Source organism: Clytia hemisphaerica, unplaced genomic scaffold, assembly GCF_902728285.1.
Source record: "Clytia hemisphaerica strain Z4C2 unplaced genomic scaffold, Clytia hemisphaerica genome assembly, whole genome shotgun sequence".
NCBI lineage: Eukaryota > Metazoa > Cnidaria > Hydrozoa > Leptothecata > Clytiidae > Clytia > Clytia hemisphaerica.
This window is the reverse complement of record NW_027104615.1, coordinates 1,015,014-1,036,261: the sequence shown is the minus strand read 5'-3', so window position 1 is coordinate 1,036,261 and position 21,248 is coordinate 1,015,014. Positions and strand designations below refer to the sequence as shown.

The window sequence follows — 21,248 nt, the reverse complement described above, 5'->3', positions numbered from 1 at the left end:
GTTTTCAAAGTTGACTTTTCACGCACCTGTTATTTCGGTGAAGCTTCGAAGATGCTCGTAGTGATATAACCGTGCCAGTTCAGAGGCGTGGTGGCGGGAGGGGCGGGAGGGGCCCTCCGGTGAATTCTCCCAGCTTATTGTAAAAAGGATGAGTATCAATTTTAAATTCCATTCAATTTATTTTCTATCATTCTTTTTGTAAGTTTTGATGATTTTTTATTAAAATATATGGGTAGGAATTCACCAGGGGGAATTGTCCGAACGACGTACACGCAGTTGATACAGCGCTCATTGAAACGTGAATTTATTACGGAGATGGCGCCTTTGCACAAGTATCTTGTATTGTAGGTAGAATATTGAGTTTTTCTGCTCGCTTTCGATCGCAATTTAAAACTTATAGGGACTAGACTTAGAGGAGGGTACCAAAAACGAAAAATCTTTTAAAGAGCGCCAAATTTTTGCTTGGTTAACTCAGAAAACTTTTCCCATCACAATATTGAACTTTTAAAAGGTATAATCAGATGTATTGAGATATTTGACATGTGGATTCCTTCTATTGTCCTGAGTGTGTCTGTGAAATACAGTGATGCCTTATCGTTGCTCATTTAAAGAATCTGTAATTTCCAATAGGCAAATCAATCAATTTTAAAACTAAAATTCTCTTGACATTGCTTTCAAGGGTGAAGACATATTTCTCTCGAGGCCATGTCAGTGATAAAAGGGAGTGGCTGTAGGATATAAAAGGTTTTAATCGGCTCATATAGGTAAGGGGGAGAAGATTCGGTCACATGGTTTTTAAAAAAGGCCTCTTTCACGCAAGTACATAGTTCGGGCGAAAAATAAAATCACAAGGTTTTGATTAAAATCTTTAGTTACCAAGCAAAAGTACTTTCTTCAAAAGTTTGTAATTATGTATTTTTAAGCCCAAGGACAAGTATTCGAAAATGAGGGCCGTTCGTAAACTGAGGGACCAATAGTTTAGGTATAAACTTATTTCTTTTTTTATGATTTTTGTTTTCGCCAACAAGAATCATAAAAAAAGAAATAAGTTTATACCTAAACTAAGGGACCAATTCTAGCTTTAAAAATTTACGTTTTTTTGGCGTTTTCTTTTTCTTTCTGAAAAAAGTTATGAATTGAAAAAAAAGGACTATATAATAAAATACAGGTAAAAAAAACTGAACAATTAAAAAAAATAAAGGGCACTAATGTCAGACAAAATGGTAAAAAACAAATGAACTTTCGGTGTGTATGAATGAACTTTCGGTGCGTATGAATGAACTTTCGGTGCGTATGAATGAACTTTCGGTGCGAATGAATGAACTTTCGGTGCGTATGAATGAACTTTCGGTGCGTATGAATGAACTTTCGGTGCGAATGAATTCGGTGCGTATGAATGAACTTTCGGTGCGTATGAATGAACTTTCGGTGCGTACGAATGAACTTTCGGTGCGTACGAATGAACTTTCGGTGCGAATGAATGAACTTTCGGTGCGTATGAATGAACTTTCGGTGCGTATGAATGAACTTTCGGTGCGTATGAATGAACTTTCGGTGCGTATGAATGAACTTTCGGTGCGTATGAATGAACTTTCGGTGCGTATGAATGAACTTTCGGTGCGTATGAATGAACTTTCGGTGCGTATGAATGAACTTTCGGTGCGTATGAATGAACTTTCGCTGCGTATGAATGAACTTTCGGTGCATATGAATGAACTTTCGGTGCGTATGAATGAACTTTCGATGCGTACTAGTATGAATGAACTTTCGGTGCGTATAAAAACAATGTTCTTCCATCTCCATACGGGTAGATCTTCTCCAAAACCAGGGCCAGTATGTATACTAACTATACCCAAAAGACTGTTTTAAAAAATCGAATTCTACATGGAATTAATCTCTGGAATCGGCGAAGTTTATTTTACTGAGATACCACCGATTAAAAGATGCAGTGTCTTGAAGTAAAAATTTATTTCATCTCCCAAAATATTTAGTGTTATCGTTTCTTTGTCCTTCGGAACCGTAGACTCGCGACATCGTCTCATTGAACAACTTCCTTGGTTTTCAGGGTTTGGATTCTTTTAGTGAGATCTTCAATACTAAAATGAAAAAGAAAAGTAACAATGAAACGTAGATGGTTTATTTGTATGGTAAACATTGCTCAAAGAGTTACTGACTTAATATATGGAAGAAGTATGATTTTACTTTCAGATATCAAAATGTAAATGGGTTTTCTGAATTTCGGAGAAAATGATATCATCTGCTAACTTGAGTTCCCCGGGGGGGGGGGGGGTACTAGGGCAAGATGGGTTACGGGGATGCTCCGCTGGTCAGGGTACCTTTTTAACCTCCACGAGTCCCAGGTAGGGTCGCAAAAACACCAAAATAGAAAAATCAGTCCCTCGTAGGGTGCCTATTTTTGGAAAATTTGGGGAAAAAGTAGAAAATTTTGGAATTTCAGTCCCATTCAGGGTCACTTTTTTCGCAAATTTCGAGTCCCACGTAAGGTCCATTTTTCGAACCTCAGCGTAGTACCCCCCCCCCGGGTTGAGTTCCCATGGAAAATTCAACTTATCTTAACCACATAAATTGAAATTCATGACGTAGAAAATTTAAAACATTTTTTACTGGCATTAAAAAAGTGTATGATTCAAACAACTAGTGACAGAAAATGAGACAAAAATTGTGAAAGCTTAGTACTAGTAATCGTATGGTTTGGAGTGCAATTAACGATTAATCACGAGTAACAAAGGAGAAAATAGTAATTTGCACGAGTCCGAAGGACGAGTGCAAATTACGGTATTTTCTCCTTTGTTACGAGTGATTAATCGTTAATTGCATGACAAAACATACGATTCCGAGGTAATCGTCAGTAAACATTCGAAAACCTCCTTTTTTTCTTTTGTTTAAAAAGAAAACATTGCAGTGTAATTTTTCTTTGTTTTCAATTAAAAGAAGCTATTGTAAAGTAAAATTTCTTTGTTCTTTTTTATATTGAAGAAAAAAAATGTCTTTGTTTTTTATTATATAGTAAAAAAAAGTCTCTGACACAGGACTTGGGAGAGAAAAGAATGAGGGGGCAAAAGTGTCCCCCGCCGAAGAGTGCAAAAAGTGGTAATGGTGCAATTAACGATTAATCGCACTCCTCTAAACCAATCAGATTCAAGTAATTTTGCACGGTTGACGATTAGTATATGTAATCACATAATAACGAGTGCAATTCGAATATAATTGCACGAGTGATTTTTTTGTTATTAATTTTCCGAGTCCGAAAGGACGAGGAAAATTCGAAACAAAAAAATCACGAGTGCAATTTTCGAATTGTACGAGTTATTATGTGATTACGAGCTAATCGCACAATGGCTTTCACTACTTTTTCCCAGTTAGGAAAGTAAATTACGCTGAGAGCTTTTTCTCCTCTCTTTATGTCTTTCTTTTATTGTTGTTTATTGATTTTCTTTCTCACAAAATAAATTTCGAATGCAATTAAAACGTTCGATGAAAAAAAATATATGAAAAAACATTAAAATCAATTTTGTAAACATTGGCGTGGCATTGGAGAGTGTGATTAACGATTAATTGCTCTCTACAGGATGTAATTAACGATTAATTGCCCTCCTTGAGGGCGTGCCAAATAAGAAAAAATAACCCATCGTGCGATTAAACTTAAAATTAGTGTCAACTGTAATTAAAGGTATCCGCAGGTAAAATCATTCTATCAAAAATATACACGCATTGCATCAGGTGAGTGCCTGAAACCTCCGATCAAAGAAGTCAGAAAGTTAACCCTATTAACCCCAAGCTTTTTTGATTTTTGTAGCCCCAGGGAGGGGGTAGAATCTATCAGCCTCGATTATTTTTTTCTAGAAAAGCTATGACCATGAAAATTGGTATAGATGTTCTCGATCATGACAGAAACTTCCAGGAAGAAAAAAATTCATGACGCCATCCAAAAAGCGACGACGTCATCAGCCCAAATATATGTTTTACAAAAATGTCTGTCATAGTCGAACCACTACAGATATTTAGATTCTGTTAAAAAGATGGCCCTTTAAGATAATTGCCGGTTTCGCATTTTCAATTGATATTTCTTCTTAAAATCCATGCTGAAGATAAGTAAAATTTTCAAAGTTTGATGACGTCATAAATGACGACGTTATCATTTCCAAATAAAATTTTGAATTCATTGAATTCACATTTTCAATGCCTATCACGTGTCAAAATTTGAAAATGATTGAATAAACAGTTCAGAAGTTATTAGCACTTTAAAATTTTGAGTTTTAAGCGATTTTAGCTGGATTTTATGTCATGTTTCACGATAAAGTCATAAAACCTAATCTGGACGAGCTATGACCCTAAAAAATTGCACAAGTACTCTTAATAAAATTTTATTAAAAGTCAAATTGTTTTAAAAATCTTTCTCTCCGAGATATACACAAAAGAACACCAGCGTGGTAGATTCTACGCCCGTTGGGCTAATAGGGTTAAAGGTTTTAAATAGAGACTAGCGTGGCAATAATCATTATACCGTTCAGTCAAAGCGGTGACGTCATCATTATTCGAGTTTTTCTCTTCATATCTCTTGCGGACTTCTTTAGCGATTTCTCTTTCGAAGAAAGTCAACATCTTTTTCGCTTTTTTGTTATTCTCTAAATCAGCCTCTGAAAAACAATAGAATTTCATCAATAATAAAGATTATTATCCATATAGTGGTCATTAAGTAAGCCATTAAAGGTTCAATCGGCGGGCGGTATTGAAAGGTTTTGTGACTCAAATTGTCATACCCGCGCTGAGGAAACTAAAGCGCCAGGCTTCAGAGGGCTAAAATATCATTAACGGCCTGGGTATTTATGATATGCACCATTGCAATGTCTTCTACGGACCCAACAGCTGATTGGTTGAAATTGACGTATTGACTGATTTTACGTCACTTACAACCAATCAGCTATTCATGATATGCACCATTGCAATGTCTTCTGACATTACATCACGGACCCAACAGCTGATTGGTTGTAAGTGACATAAAATCAGTCAGTACGTCACTTGCAACCAATCAGCTGTTGGGTCCGTGGAAGACATTGCAATGGTGCATATCATGAATTGGGGCCGTGATGCAATGTCAGAAGACATTGCAATGGTGCATATCATGAATAGGGCAATAACGTCATTTGCGGCCCGCTCGGAATTGGATTGAAGTCGTTGCATTGAAGCGAAGAGACTAAACTAACGTCAGAAAAAAACAATTTTTGGTCATTTGCGGCCCGCTTGCAAGGTGCTAAAAATTTGTTGAAGACATTGCATTGAAGCGAAAAGAATTGGTTGACGCTAGAAAAAAACGTTGTTTGAATGTCCGATATGGATAATAATAGTAATAGCGTTAAGTTTTCGTTCGTTGTCATTAATTCTGCCCTTGCAATTTGATTATTAGCCCTCTAGTGCCATTTGCGCTCTCCGCTTCGCGTTGGGCCCAAATGACACTATCGGGCGAATAATCAAACTACGCGGGCATAAAATAATAACAACGACCTCACACTGAACGCTATTGTTATATATTACAAAAATTCACTGCTATATAAGGTCTACACAGGAGAAGCAGAGAGACTGTTCCACAGATATTTTGTCAGGGAACATTATTGGCAAAAACACGTGAAATTGCGTCTCGTCTCCTTAATGAGTACAGCAATGTGTTCCAGTACCAGAGGTTATTAGCTCATTTATTATTAAATCATACCGTTGTACAGACTAGAGTCATTTATAATGCATGTGATATAGTAGTATAGGCGTTATATGATAATACGATTATTGTTACGGGATTTAGTTTGTCTAAAATTGTTCCCTCTATTACTTTTTGCTCTATTTCTACTATGTCTGAATTAGTCATCTAGCTTGCTAGACTATACCGTATAGAATCATTGAAAGTGATCTTGGACGCAATGTATTTTGCCCACAACAGCATTGCCAAGTGATCCATTCTAAGGAGCGATAGATATCAGCTATGACGGAGAAAGGGTGAGGTACTCTTGAAGTTCGAACGTATTCATTGACTGTTTGATAACGTTGCACGCTCCACACAGCATTGGATTGTTCTTCTACCTCGTCATAGATCCGCCTGACGGGATGGGAAGAAAAATTAGACGTCGTTCAGGTTTAGCAAGGTTAAAGATACAGTGGAACCTCTAATTAGCGGACACCATCGGGGAAAGGGGTTAGTGTCCGCTAATTAGAAGTGTCCGCCTTTTAAAAACTTTTGATCTCGGAGCTCCAATTTTGAAATTAGGCCATCCCAGAGTGTCGAAAATACAAAATTGGGGTCTAAAATACTTATCTGCAGACACTAGGCCATAGAAGAACAAGAAAGGTTAAAAAACAGAGGTCGATTGACTGGCATAAAGGTTAAATCGAGGTGGTGGGTACGGACTTGAAGTACCAGTGATTTATGATTTCTTTGGCCCACCTAAATTCGTTGAATGGGTCAAGGGAAAACTGGAAATTTGTAGAAATAATTTGAATAATAAGACTACTAAGTGCTTGAAATAAAAATATCTAAAAAAAATTTTGGACGTCTGTGACCCGTTTGATATTCAATGTCCGCTAATTGGAGAGCTAAAATATAAATAGGGGTTTTTGGCCATTTCGTGCGAAAAAATTTGTCCGCTAATCAGAGGGTTAAAAAAAGGGCAAAAAATTGAGTGTCCGCCTTTTAGAAACTTTTTTATAAGGATTTGACTAGGAAACGGCCGGGGAAAATGAAATTGCCCGCAAACAGAGGTGTCCGCCTTTTAGAGTGTCCGTTAATTAGAGGTAATCATTTTCATGATATAGAAAGAAGGCACGCCTCTGCTGACAAAGCAGAATACTGTACACAAAAGAATTTATCAAAAGGGAGAAAAAGTTGTTCTTTTTTGTTTAAACCACTGGAAAATTTAACCTTAATTTCGTCCCCGGTGGGAAAAATACACTACCACTTCAGCCCCTCCCAAATCACTTTTTATGACATTCCTTTTGTATATTGTTAGATTATCCCAGCTGGCACACAACGTCGCTTCAACGTTTTTCTAATATTCACAACGTCCATATAACGTTAGATGAACGTTGAAACGACGTTGTGTGTCAGCTGGGATATCAACAATATCAGAAGCAAGGAAGAAATTAAATGTTATTTAGCTCTTTCAAATCCCCATAAAGTAGCACAATTTCTGCTTCTTTATTCTTCCATAACTTAAGAAATAATGGTGACTACTAAGCAAAAGGTGAAGAAGACCTTTATTCTTACCCGAAGACAGCGATGAGAAGGTTTAAAATGAGAACATTACCAACCAGAAGGTAAATAATGAGATAAACCCATCCAACATATTCGCCATGGTCACTGTATCTTGGTTTTCCCCAAGCTGTTATACCTGCAGTTGCTGTAAATTGAAATTGGGAATTTTTTATATATCAATCCAATTCAGTCCTTTGTTATGATATTTGATATTGCATCGGGCTTTTCCAGAAAAAAATTGAATATGGGGGGTGGAGGGTATAACATTTTTTGAAAATTTGCCCTCCAGACATTGTGGATTTTAACCCCCCCCCCCCGGAAAAAAGATCTCATACCCCCAAACAAGCAACAGTTGACACCCCGGACATTCGAAATCAACCCTAACTAGAGCAAGTTTGCACCAAAACCAGGCAGAATTTGCAGATTTTTCACTACCCCCGGAGAAAATATCCAATCTATCCTCCACCCCCCCCTCCTCCATGTACAAGAATCTTCAGGAAGAGCCCATTCAGGGATTTTTCCAAGCACCAAGCAATGCCTCCGTTTGTACTTTCAAATTGAGTTTTTAACAAAGGCGTAAGCCGCGATATCAGAGGCTGGGGCCGCCTTGAGCCCCCCCCCTGTGGGTCCAGGGCTAGCCCTGGTGGGGGGTTCAGAAAGATGAGCATATTTTTGTCTTAACTAGCACTTTAAAACGGTTAAAATTGAATGAATTTATAGAATTTATCAATGAACTCAATTTGAATTGAGTTTAATGCCACCGTCTAACGGGGGCATTTGGGTGCTTGGAAAAAAACACTGCCATTATAGGCATTTCTTTGATGTTGTATTCTTGAATCATAAAATTGTTAGAAATTATTATTTGAACAATTGTGATTTTGGCGATACTTACTGTTCTGTTTATCGATCATGAAATTGGTTTGTTGAAGAACAGTCAAAAAGTATGGTCTTAAGATGATGTTAACGAGTGACGGTTGATTGTGAGCCATTAATGAATTCATGCCAACGCCATAAGCCAATAAGAAAACTCCCATCAAGAATAAGAAAATGATCATTTCTTTGAACTATGGTACGAAAGGTAATCAAATACAGTAAATAGGGGGAGTTCGTTTCTCGATTATGTCTCGAAATCAATAAGGTTTTGCACTTTACACTCTGAGTTTGAAAATTATGATCGTTTCGTTTACCCAGATCTTATTCTGGCCCTGTGATCAGCGAATTTGACCACCCTGAGACGTATAGAATATGCGACTCGCCGATCTGAATATTTTATTGATAGCTCAAAAGACATATTCATGACAATCAGTATACTAAATTAGCTAAAGGCTTGGGAACACGAAACGCTTTCTCGTGTCTCCACCCCATTTTTCTTTTAATAACATTTGTGATTCTCTTACTTTTGTCCCAGGGACAAAATCAGCGTATCTTTTGGGTATTTCCCTCACTTTTTGTCCCATGAAACATAAAAAAAACCATAAGACACGCACTTTTGTTCGTGTGTTGGCGGGATGGAGCATGTTGCATTGCACCAACGCGAAAAAAACTTCTCGTGTCCCCAAGCCTTAAGCATTATTGAGCTGTTCCATAAAATTTTCATCTAGGGGGGTGGACGAACCTTTTCAAGTGAAAACAAATTTCTTGGAAAAGTGTAGATACTCTCTGAAAAATTGCAAAATTTGCAAAAGAACCCTTGGAAAAAATTCTTTTCATGTCTTAAAGTGAGGGTGGACGAACTGAAATCAGTTGCTCACCCACCGGAAAATCAAGAATAACTTTTTACCCCACGGAAGAGTGAAAAAACACTTCTTTTGATCCCCTGGAAATTCTTATCGGAATACCCCTTGGAGATGTTCGTCCACCTCCCCTGTATGGTCATAAAATGGAATGGCCCATTAGCCGGTGGAGTTTAGCAATAAAGTCAACAGCTTACCATTCTATATATCATAATGATGTAAAGACCCAGTTTGTAAAAGCCTAGGAACTTTTTGACCAGCATCAACACAGAGAATGTTGCGGTGATCGCCATAAAGATATGTCCATACTCATAATCACAAAGTCGAGAAACCATGGAGACAAAATAACACCAAAATAAAATAGCTCCAAAGATGTTCCAGATGTCCGAATATTGTTCTTTAAATTTACGTCGTCCACTCTTGTCAATGGTCAAGATCTGTCGTAAGAATATATTTAGAATGTCTTTCAGAATCGAATCCTCATTGATTTTACGAAGATTTTTTGAACTAACTACGTGAAGTAGAATTATCTTTTCTAGTTTCTTCATAATAAAAATATATTATTGAAATGTTAAATGATAGCAAGATTCTACAGAGGGACGAGACTTTTGTCTAGTAAATGAAATGGGCATGAAAAGAGCTTGGAATCCAATTCACCAGGGCTGAAAGATGTCAAAGCTGAGATATTATTGCACTGACTCACAAACGTGCAAACTTGGCAATATCCAGGCCTAGTAAATACGAGTTTTTTGCCTTAACAGCGTTAGAGTAAGATGAGTGTACATAAGGTTAAACGAAAAGTTTGCAGTTACAAGAATATTCCGAGTCTTGTTTCATATTAATAAGGACTTATGCTCTCATTCCCATCCTTAAAATAACATTGAGCGAAATATTCAAGTAATAATCAAATCAAATGATATACCTTTCTCACTTCTAGGGTTCCATAAGATAAAAAAAAAGAAACTGGAACCCATTCATTCCATTGCATTTCTGATCGGTAGTCATACATGATAGAATCGTGGATGATGAAACCCAAAAAAACAAGGTATGAAATCTAAACGAAGAAATGATTGCAATCAAAAATTGAATTCATGATATAATGACGTAATGTTTTCGACGGAAACGGCCCAGTTTTAGCTACTGTATGTAGTAGTGACAAATTTAAGAAATTTAAGCTACAATCAGTCACAAAATACTTGGCACAAAAGGGAAACCGGGGTGTTTTGAGGACCTTAGGATCTGAGGATCCAAAAGTTCAAAAATGGTCTAGTAGGGCTTGAAATATAGCCTAGAAACCAATAAATCCCTCCCAGATCGAAATAATCGATGAAATCAAGTTGAAGGCCTAAAAATTGACATTCTCGCTCGAACTTCAATTTTCGAAAAAATGGTAAATTAGCCAAAAGTGCCAATATATGGCACTGATTGTAGAGAAAAATTGTTTAAAATTTGCCACTACTACAAACGTTTTTCACTCTAAAAAGTGATTATTTGTTCATTAAGTAGGGGGTCCAACCCATTGAGTTTCAAGCCCGAAGGGCTAGAGGTCAATCTCTAACCTTTCTCAGGCAAGAAAAATTGAAGCCTTAAAATATGCGCCGTATTTTTGATGACGGATTGAATCTAGCAATTCATTTGTCTTCGAGTGATATATTTTTCGAAATTAAGCTGTAAATTTTAGTTTCAATCTGTCATTTGTGTAAAAACCAGGCGGTTCGCTCAAGGCCGCGCAACTTTGGTAGGATTTGTTGGCTTCAAATCCTACCAAAGAGATTGACCTCTAGCCTTCGGCTTGAAACTCAATGGTCCAACCCTTACGATCCGCAGCATCTCTCGTGTGACGCAACCACAATTGATTTGTTCTAAATTAGATAGGATTTTGAGACTTTTTTGAAAGGGCGCCTGCTGAATTAGTCCTGGCAAAAGTTTTCATGGCCAAAAAAAGATTTTCCTGCGCTAATAACTCGATAAAATGCCAAAAACCGGTTTTCAGCATATCCCCGGCATTTTCGGCCAGACTTTTTTTCGAAAATCGGGCTCCGTCACATTTTAGGCATCACCATTTTGCATCTTTGTGCCGAAAATCAGAAAACTAATGAGCCAATCTTGAGAAAAGTTGGTAACAGACGAAGGGACGGACGAACGAACGAACGGGAACTGGTTAATTTTTCAGGTAGGTAGAAAATGAAAACGCTACCGGGTCACTGAGACAGGAGGTGTAAATAGGATTGCTGCAAACTATCGAGATCTGCTTTCTGATCATTTTTGCCACAAAAATCTTTTTCAAAATGTGGTTAAAAGATACGTCAACCGGGAGGGATAGAGTCAAACTTTGAAGAGAATTCTTCCCTTTAATTTTGATTTCATCGTGTTTAAGCCACCGTCCCAACATCCAAAGGACTTTAAATGAGTTCAGCAAACAGCTAAACCGGCGTGCGACGCCGGATACCGGCCAGTTTTTCTATAATGTTTAGAACAGAACTTACCAAGGAAAGATAGAACTTTGTTATGGGTGCATCCAAAAGAAATTGCCATTTTTTGAAGAAGCTCAATTTCTTGTCACCTTTTATTTGAACTCCATGAAGCCTTAAAAATGAGAAAATGCGGTGAAAATTATTCAAAATAAGTTTGTTTATCATTAATTCTAGTCGCATTTTGAATAATTGACTTGAGTTTTCAGTTTCGTGTCCGTCAATGATTAACAAAACAATCCAATGATGACCAAAATTTTAAAATCATGATTCGACGAAAAAGAATCTACACAACACCCGGGGAGGGGGGGGGTACTAGGGCAAAATAAGTTTTTCTTTGGAAAATTTGGGGAAAAAATAGAAAATTTGAGGACATTTTGGGATTTCAGTCCCATTCAGGGTAACTTTTTTCGCAAATTTCGGCAAAATTCTTGAAAAAACGAGTCCCACGTAGGGTTCATTTTTGGAACCTCAGTAGAGCAGCCCCCTGGTTAAAAACACTTACCCGTCGACTTTTTCTGTTTCATTTTCTTTCACTTCTTTGTATTTAATAAGTTCCAAATCATCAAAGTCATACAACAAAATAAATGGTGGACAGAAAAACATCAAAAGAACTTGCCACCAAGCTATATTGTTGGGCATGGCACCAGTCCAGATACTATCCATCAAATGTGTTACACTTTTGTGAGCAACAAAAGTCGGGCATCGATCGATTTCGTACGCGATATCCAGCGGTGTTGTATCCCATTCAGCACCGTCTTCGTAAACTTCCGATTTCTTACATAATAATCGAATAGATTCTTTATGGTCTCGTTCAAAAGAAATGTTGAGGAAACTGACCGCCATGTCCCTGAAAGTCCTATAAAGAAAAAATTATGGATCATTCAATGGTCTTGTTATATTAATGGCGTAAAGGTCTAGGTCACTTTTTATAAAAACATTCAACATTCAACAGTCTACGTAGGTTCTTAGCGTTTTGAGTTTTAAGCCTAAAATGTTCTTCAGCTGAATTCATTTTCACCTTTTTTTAGTATTTTTACCCATTTTCTTAAAACATCGGCTCGAGACCCCCTCCCCCTTTAAAATCTCAAGATTGACAAGTGTTGTGACCTTTCGACCAGTGCGGATAAATGAAGATAATTTGCAAAAATTTGGTTCGGCCACATGTCTGGTTTGTATTTTATAGACCAGAATGCAAACTTGACTAAAATCATGTATTGACTGATTGACTCGTTCGATTTGACTGAGATTTGAATGCTGATTTGAATGCCGATTTGTCAAATAGAAGGGACTAGTAACAGAAGAAATTCGGCCCCATAAGAATTTGGGACTTTGGAGACCGATCTGTAAAATACACGTTGACCACCTGCCGGAACTCAGGAGGGGCTCTTGACTCGAAATTTTCTGTGATAAATATTGACCATCTAAAACAGTGTGCAAAATTTCAATTTAATTCTCCTCCCTAACATTTTCTCAAAATATGCATGACATGACAAAAATATACTTACTCATAATTGTCATTAAATTTTGATGGTAACATTGGAATGTTTTCGTTTTCCATTTTTTTCTTGATTTGTAGGTTGACCTCCTCACCAATCAAAACTCGAATGAAGCTTTCGTCACCGTAAGATTTGTCCCATAACCACAACGACAATTCTTGATAACCATTGATGACTGACCATAAAAACAACTCGTTAACAATGTCAATTTGATGTTCCTCAAGAACTTGTGGGTGACTGGACTCTGCAGGTATTTTGTTTGGAACCTGTAGGTTAAATAAAATTTCTATGATGAATATCGAGTAGTTTGCAGCAAAACCTTACCGTGCAACGAACTTTGCGTAATCTTTCCAAGGAAGAAGAGTATTGTACAGATTAACAAAGGCTATCGCGGGTTTAATGGCAATGAATTTTGAAATGTTTACAAAGAAATTATTTAGTGGACACATCAAAACACAACAAGTCTAAAAAAAGAGCGCTTTGAAATAAGGTACGGCGTCTTTTAGGTTAACCTCAGACTCTACCAAGGATTTGGCACCACTCTATGTAGCAGGCAGCAGCTAGGGTATATGTAGATGAGTGGGGGCAAATCTTATGCTTAAAAAATGCTAACCTTTGGTAGGAAAGTCTGCTCTGATTTGCAGATTCGTTTACAAAAACGGAGAAGTATATTTCTAGAATGTTCCATGGTGACAGCTGCATGAGAATGTTTATTAAGTCTGGTCATTTCAGTGAAAAGCTTCAGTTTGGGAATATCTGCATCTTTCCATCCTTTCTCAAACTCTTCCCTCAGTAAACTCTTAGTGTTGCCATCATGTGCACCGAAACCATACAAAATTTCAAGATCTTCAAAATTGAATTTGATTTTCTTTGGTTTGAAGAGGTTGAAATGCTCCAGGAAGTTCATTCGCTGGTACGCGATACATAACATAAAGATGGCGAAGAAATCATCCGACTCTATCGTCAACTAAAGAAATCAAAATAATTATGAGTAATCAGAAGGTCTTAGTACAAATATTGGAGAAAACATCCTCCACATTGCCCGATACTGGGAGAAGAATCTCTCGAAACGTAGCCAGACGTAAATCTCGTGATCCAAGCCACGATAAACTTCCAATATGAATATCACTTGGTCGATAAACTTAAACTTATTTAGATAAATTATTATAAATTTAGGTTAGTAACAACCTGGTCCTTATCACAAATATCTATTGAAATTTGAAAATAAAACACGTTGTTTTATGAGAACATCCAAAATCTTAGGAACTTTCGGATGTTCTTAACTTTTTAAAATTCAAGCCTAAAAATGTTCTGGTCAACATGTTTTTATTTTCACCGTTTTGTGAGATTTTTAGTCTAATTTCCTAAGAAATCGGGTATTTCAGAGTCCGCTAGAGTTCTTAATTTGTTCTTAATACATCCGCTTTCGAAGCCTTATGTTCTTAAAAAGCTTGTTGTTATAAAAAAACCTATATTGCCATAGAGCCATAGAGGGTTTATATTCCCGAAATTTTTAATATTTTTGAAATCAAGAACGTAAGGAGAAAATCACGTGCCCCATAAAAGACACTTCGCTTTGCGGCCATGGAATATATCGTAAAAGGGACTATGTGTATATTGCATAAACGGACATTGCGATACCAAAAAGATGACGTTGTAAACCCGTTCTATTAGGAGCTAAAAAATGCTTTAGAACTATTGTCCTAATTTCACCCGCCTTCTGGCCATCATCTATCTATTTGAACCAAATCTCCATTTCTTACTCCTTACCTCTCTCATATAGTGGTGAAAATATTTTTCGGCAATCCCCAACTGGTTCCATAGAATAGTGAAAGCCATTACTGTTTTGCGCTGATCTTCGTCCTTTCCGTACTCTGAGAAAAAAAATGAAGATAATTTAAACTTTTAAGTTAATGCGTATGGGGTGCTCGTGTTATTTGGCTCAATATAACAGGATAAGTGAAAATGAAATGTCATACAGTATCTCAAACTGGTCCAACATTTCATCCAGTATTCGAAAATTGGCATGTTGAATCGGTTTGTCTTTGGCCTCAAGACATTTAATATTAATGGGGGTATTAATTGGTTATTACCTAAGGCCACTTTTCAGACGTTTTTTTTACTGAATCCAAAAGGGAAAATCATAGACACAATCATACTTTCCGCCAGAATGGTTAAGATAACTTCAAGTAATTTTTCATTCTTCTTCATCAAATACAACTGAAAACGAAAGAAAGAAAAAAGTCGTCACGCTGTCTGTGCATTCATTTGTAGGGGATACCCCTACAAAAGATAGAGATTCCCTCTATCTGATATCCCGATCTACATTGCACAGAGAAATTCTGCAACAAAAACAGGGTAAACCACCATTCTATATTGAGGTAAATTTTCTTTTTTCTAAAACTTTGAGCTGGGATATCCAGGCTAATGTTTTTTTAAATCTCCAACAAATCTCTCACTACTTAGTTAGTTGTAAGTCTGATGCTTTTTACTAAAACCTTTTCTTACTAAGATAAATGGCAAAACGATCAAAAGCGGACCTAGCCCAGTGGCCACTTAACGGGCTACCTTGATTATAAAACCACACGGAAAATTATTTGAAAACATGTGAAATAGGGTACATACCGATTTGACGTGTTCACTAGCGAACTGAATAGCATTTTCTTTACTTTCATTCGCTACGTCCAGACTCTCATCTTGTTCCTGCACCGAAACCATACGTGTACGGAACGCTGTTTTTCGTTTCCCGTACGGATCATTAAACTTCAACGTATCCCGCTCAACCTTTTCTTCTTCCGGAATCCGTAAAGCATCTATGGCACCGTTTCGCCCGGGTAAGATAATTTTAGGGACATGTTGTGACGTCATCGTAGTGACGTCATCAATAATACAGTCTTTACCAAAGATTCCGAGAGAGGGAATCCCTGAAAACAAAAAAAGCTAGCGATAAGTGTAATGCAATGAGCAGAACAAGATCTCTTACCGTTTTTATCAATTTTTGATATATATATAGGACTGACTATCCTTTCATTGTGACATCGTCTCTCTAAGAGGAAAAAGAATTCGGCCACTCTTTGTTGTTTGTAGGTCTGACAGGAAAAATCATTTTATTTTTTCATACGATATATATTTGCCTAGTACAACAGGATGTGCGAGGATGTCCCCTGCCTGGTGTCTAGTGCAGTCGGCTTCAAAGGAGTCAAGGTGTTTACACCTTCGTTAATTCATATTTTGTTTTCTCCGCCTGTCAATCTACCTGGAATTTGTTGTCATCTTGTACAGGCCGCTGGGGTAATGTCGCCTGACTGTCTTAAATGACAGTCAGCCTGTCCCAAGCCAGGATAAAGACAGAGGGACCCAGAGAGGACTGATTATCCTTTCATCGTAACATCGTCTCTCTAAGAGGATAAATAATTCGGCCACTCTTTGTTGTTGTAGGTTTGACAGGAGAAAACATTTTATTTTTTCATACGATATATATGCAAATGCCTTCAAGTGTATTAAGAAACTACTACTTCTTCACAACAGTTGGATGGAGACAATATTTCACGTTGATAGCCCAGCTATCCAGGACTTAAACTCTTTTGATTGTTTTCATGAAGCCCATGATAATGGTTATTATTGAACTGAACAAAACTTTGGAAGGAGTGGGAATTCAAATAGGGAGCTAACAAACCTTAAATCGTTCGACCATCCCTACTTAAAATAAAAGTCAAACTTCCATATAGTACAAGAGGGATGAAAGGTTGGTGTCGCAACAGGGCTGTAGACTCCCGGGGGGGGGGGGGGGGGGTACTAGGGTAACGAGCTGACGGGGGTGCCGCCCGACTTTCGAACTTTGGACCCTTACTAAAAAGGAGAAAAGAAAGGAAAATTTTTGGAATTTTAAGACCCTTAGTGGGACAAATTTGACCAAATTTTGATCTTTCAGGGGGTAAAAAGTTAAAATTTTCCTATTTTTCCGACCCTTAGTGGGACTGAAATTAGATTTTCTGATTTTCCCTTAGCGGGACCATAGTGTCCTCCCCCCCTGGATTCAGGGGGGGGGAATGGGTTTTGAGGTCAAAAGGACGTATAGGGGGGAAAGAATTTTTTTTGAAGCCAGGGTGGGGAAAAACGAGGGGGGGGGGAATGGAAAATTTTCATTCTAGGCATGGGAGACCCTGAAGGACACTATGGGGACTTTGGAAGTCCGAAAATGGTACCCTTAAGGGCGGCACATACTGTACCCTCCATTTGCCTAAGTACCCCCTCTTTAGACTCAACCATTGAAGCTTTGAAGAAGGGTAAATAGGTAGAAACATCAAAAATCAGTGTTTACTGTCAAATTATTTCTATTGGTAATGTAGAAAGCACTCACTTTTTTCCTCCGCTAAATAGGTTGCAATGGAGCTTCGGAACTTGGATATAACGGATGGGTCTTGTTTACTGTTTAGGTTAGATCCATCATCAACGCATAAGAAAACATCACATTTGGTGTTCAAAGTTTCCTCCATTCCAAAATCAGATTTGGCAAACATTTTACATGCTTGATTTCTTACAGTCAGTTTTTTATCATTGAAAAACTTATTGGCTGAGATGATTCCAATTTGAATGGAAGTTGTTCTACATCGTTCAGCACTGAACGAATTGATGGACTTTTCTAAACCATTGGTGAAAATCCATGCAGATCGCGTCCTATGGAATTGGCTGTCAATATCTGCCATTAAACATCCATTGGTTTTTTTGAAGTTACCAAAGAATAAAGCTAGTTGTGGTGCCTGGTATTTCAAATGAGTGGCTATCAAGTCGAAAATCTCATTCGGTGGAGTAGTGTCTACCATTCTTATAAACTGGAAAATTGAATGAAAAAATAATAAGTTTTCACAACTACAGATGAATGAAAATATTAGTGTACCATTTAAACTTCAGGGGGAAGTGTGGGTTTTGAAAGGGACTGGAAAGTCGATATTTTTGTCCCCTTTTCGCTTAGAAATTGAATTGGAGACAAATGCCAAGCGACATTTAGCCTTCCCCCAACGCTGCTTCTTGCATCCGTCTTTCAGCTTTAACTCCCGCCCTCAATCAAACCTAACTTCCGCCCGTCCTCAAAACATACTCCTGCCCTTCCTCAAACCTTACTTCCGCCCTTTCTCAATTCTAGCTCCCGCCCCTCAAACCGTAGTCCAAACATAACCCACCTTAGCCCTCCTATGCGATTCATCTTCAAAGCAGACATCACCAAAATGAACACAAGGTACCAAGTGATGTCCTTTCTTCGTATCTCCACAACTTTCATATGTTTTGAAGTGCTCCTTCACATAATCCAAGCTATTTTGCCATTCCCTGGTTGTTCCATCTATTTTCTTAGGTGGATTTTCAGGAGAAACTTTTGTAGACATTCTTAGAGGTGATTTCTTCCCCTTTTCAACATCTTTCTTCTCTTCGTTATACATACGTCTTCCAGGTGTCAGAGGGATCTTTTCCTCCTTGGTGGGCATTTTTCTCCACCAATGAAGAGCTCTGTTTTAGTTTTACCTATAAGGGAAAGCATGATCATATACCTGTAACCTTTTTTTTCAACAAAAATCCTTGTTGTTATTCATGGCTGTGGGTATTGTTGCACGCTGTAATAGAACAACTTTTTGTGTTTTTGACGTTAGTTCTTCGGAGAATTATTTTTTGCCTGGCGAATCACTCACCTCAAATTGATAAATCGCTATATCCAATGAAAGGAAACATACAATATCTGCTTAATGTCGAGAAATCCACATGGAAATTCTGACGAGATGGAGAAATAGCCGCTATCAGACTTCACACAAACAAAGTTTTGCACCAAGAAAATGTACAAGATGTTCAAGCAAACCGTTCTATAAAACACGCTTTGTTTATTTTTCCCTTTAGAAAAACAGTCAACTAGAGACCGGAAAAGTCTTATTATGAGAGCAAATTATCTTAATCAGCCAGTAAAAAAACACATTTTTCCTTACACGTGATTATTTTGTCGTAACATCCTTATAACTTCGAAAGGGTACTCATTATTTATCCAGCAACATCAAACAAATTCGGAAAATTCGCAAAAATATTTGTCTTTACAAAAGATCAAATACGTAATAGTATACAAAACGTAGAAATATTATACTGCAAATTAGAGGCAGGATAAGGATCAGCTTTAAGAAGTTTTGTATTTAAGGACCATACACGTTTTTTTATAAGAAACCTAAAATTTGACTGAGCTTGGATGTGCTTATTTTTTTAGCAGTTTAAGGGCTCTGACCATAGTCCAAAAATTGATTTTGGTATTTGAACATAAAAGTTATATTTCAGGTTCCTCAACACTTTTAACAAAGAATTGCCTTTATAAATTGCTTTTTAATCGAATCCCTTAAGAGTAATTTAGAATTTAATTGCAAAAATGACGTTATGAACTTTAAAAAGATGTTAATAATATGTTGCATCACCCTCTTTTACAAAAAGTGTTTAGTTTTAATGGGTAATTAACTTTTTTGTTTCAAAATTTCTTTACACTGTTCGCAAAGAATTGAACTATTTTAAATTTTGCGGAAAATTTTTCTAAAAAGATGTGTCAAAAGTTATTACTGTTTTTTTAAGCATAATCCGGATGAAAAATTGATGAAAAACCACTATTTTGAGGATTTCGAGACAAAGAAGCATTTACAAAAATTTTCCGCAAAAATTTTTATTGTTCGGTAAAAGATACACCATCTACTGCGAAAAATTTTTCAAAATGTTTTTTCTTTGCCGAAACTAAGCTCTTCAAAGTTGAAATACTCTTCCTCGCAAAAGTCTTCATTTTCTTCTTCATCAAATTTTTTCAATGCAATTTTTGAATTTTCAGATTCAGGAATAGTTTGTCTAACAGAAAATGTATAACATGCCATAGTTTTGTTGGTTACATCAGTCAGAAAACACATTTTAAACACGGCAATTATGAAAAATTCACTATGGTCAGAGCCCTTAAGTCTAAAATGTTCGTAAATGCGTTCTTAATTTTTCAGACTACTCTAAATCGACAATATCATGCAAAATAAAGAGCACTTAAAATTGGTAAAATTTGGACTTTAGAAAATCCACCCCTAAGTTCTGTTAAAACTGCTTGAAAAGAGGAAAGAATTTTAGTTCCTTGTCATTTTTTTCCAACGAAAGAACATACGATGTTCTTAATTTTTCGACGAATTTCAGCCTAAATTGTAAACTGTTATAAACTCTTATAAACTGTACAGTGCTTAGAATTGTTGGGTTTTTTAGATTTTGACTTTGGCTGTTCTTATGAAATACATGAAATATGTATCAAGGGGGGGGGTCGGGCTCAAAATCGTCGAATCGATAAAGCATCCGGGATGACCATCCGGCCGTCGCACTAAGCATCCGGCCGTTGAACCAGAATGAGCAGTCAGCCATCGAACCGATCATCCGGCCGTAGAAATGAGCATCCGACCGTCGCATTGAGCATTCAGCCGTTGGTGCGAGCATCTGGCCGTCAGAGAAACAGGCGAACTATCATTCCGGTCTGTAAATTAAATCATGTATTCGAACAGAGCATCCGACCGTCGAACGGAGCATCCGGCCTTCGCATCGAGCATTCAGCCGTCGGTGCGAGCCTCTGGCCGTCAGAGAAACAGGCGAACTATCATTCCGGTCTGTAAATTAAATCATGTATTCGTGTCTTTTAACATAAACCCAATGCGACATAAACAAAAGTTTTAAAATGATCCAAAATGACCTGAAAGATGTCACCAAGAAGACTTACCAATCTTGTAAGTTAAAAATTATTTACTAGCTAGTCTCTTAAAAATTATTTATTAGTCTCAATCAAATTGTAAAATGCCTTCTTTTCCAGACCACGCACCATGCAGTACTAATTTTGATCTTTTAGTAGAGGCCACTATGTCTTCACGACGTGATTTTCATGCTCTTTCGAATGGAACAAAAAATTTTCAATTTTGACGACTTTTTATTTTGGTTGCCATAGTAACCAATGACGTCAGTTTCCATGGCAACGGGTGGTCACACCCGGCCCCACCTCTCAAATTTTGATCTTCTACATTCAAGGAACAATATTCAATCATAAAATCCCTTTGCACGAGCTGCTGCACACGGGAAGCTTTTTCGCGACATAGTGGCCTCTACTATTTATCGTTTTGTCGTTTGTGTAACAAGACTTAGACACGAAATTGAATTATTTTATAGACCAGATTTCGTGACAACATGTCAATCAGTCCGCTTGATTGCTCCGCCTGTTCGCTTCGGCGGCCGGATGATCGGTTCGACGGCCGGAAGCTCTATT

At 37.4% G+C, this 21,248-nt stretch overlaps 2 protein-coding genes across 2 annotated transcripts in view; both read right to left on the bottom strand.

Moving 5' to 3' along the window:
• The window catches only part of LOC136824602 (uncharacterized), a 76,327-nt gene that overhangs the window by 22,428 nt on the left and 32,651 nt on the right, over positions 1-21,248 (bottom strand). The gene's annotated exons all lie outside the window — the stretch shown is intronic.
• Positions 1,506-18,480, bottom strand: LOC136824587 (transient receptor potential cation channel subfamily M member 4-like). Its single transcript, XM_067080573.1, has 16 exons — positions 18,142-18,480; positions 17,322-17,793; positions 15,587-15,885; positions 15,121-15,181; positions 14,732-14,835; positions 13,575-13,928; positions 12,971-13,227; positions 11,968-12,321; positions 11,478-11,577; positions 9,914-10,045; positions 9,189-9,428; positions 8,151-8,322; positions 7,271-7,403; positions 5,898-6,106; positions 4,526-4,658; positions 1,506-2,096 (listed from the first exon to the last, which is right to left on the bottom strand). The coding sequence occupies exons 1-16, from the start codon at positions 18,439-18,441 to the stop codon at positions 2,039-2,041; spliced, it is 3,378 nt and encodes a 1,125-aa protein (XP_066936674.1). The 5' UTR covers positions 18,442-18,480; the 3' UTR covers positions 1,506-2,038.

Coding starts and splice junctions, on each gene's coding strand:
- LOC136824587 (XM_067080573.1), bottom strand. CDS start 18,441: ATGCCCACCAAGGAGGAAAAGATCCCTCTGACACCTGGAAGACGTATG. Junction 15,886..17,321: donor CTATTTAGCGGAGGAAAAAA/GTGAGTGCTTTC, acceptor TTTTGTTTTCAG/GGATTCCCTCTCTCGGAATC. Junction 9,429..9,913: donor GAACCCTAGAAGTGAGAAAG/GTATATCATTTG, acceptor TTCTTACGACAG/ATCTTGACCATTGACAAGAG.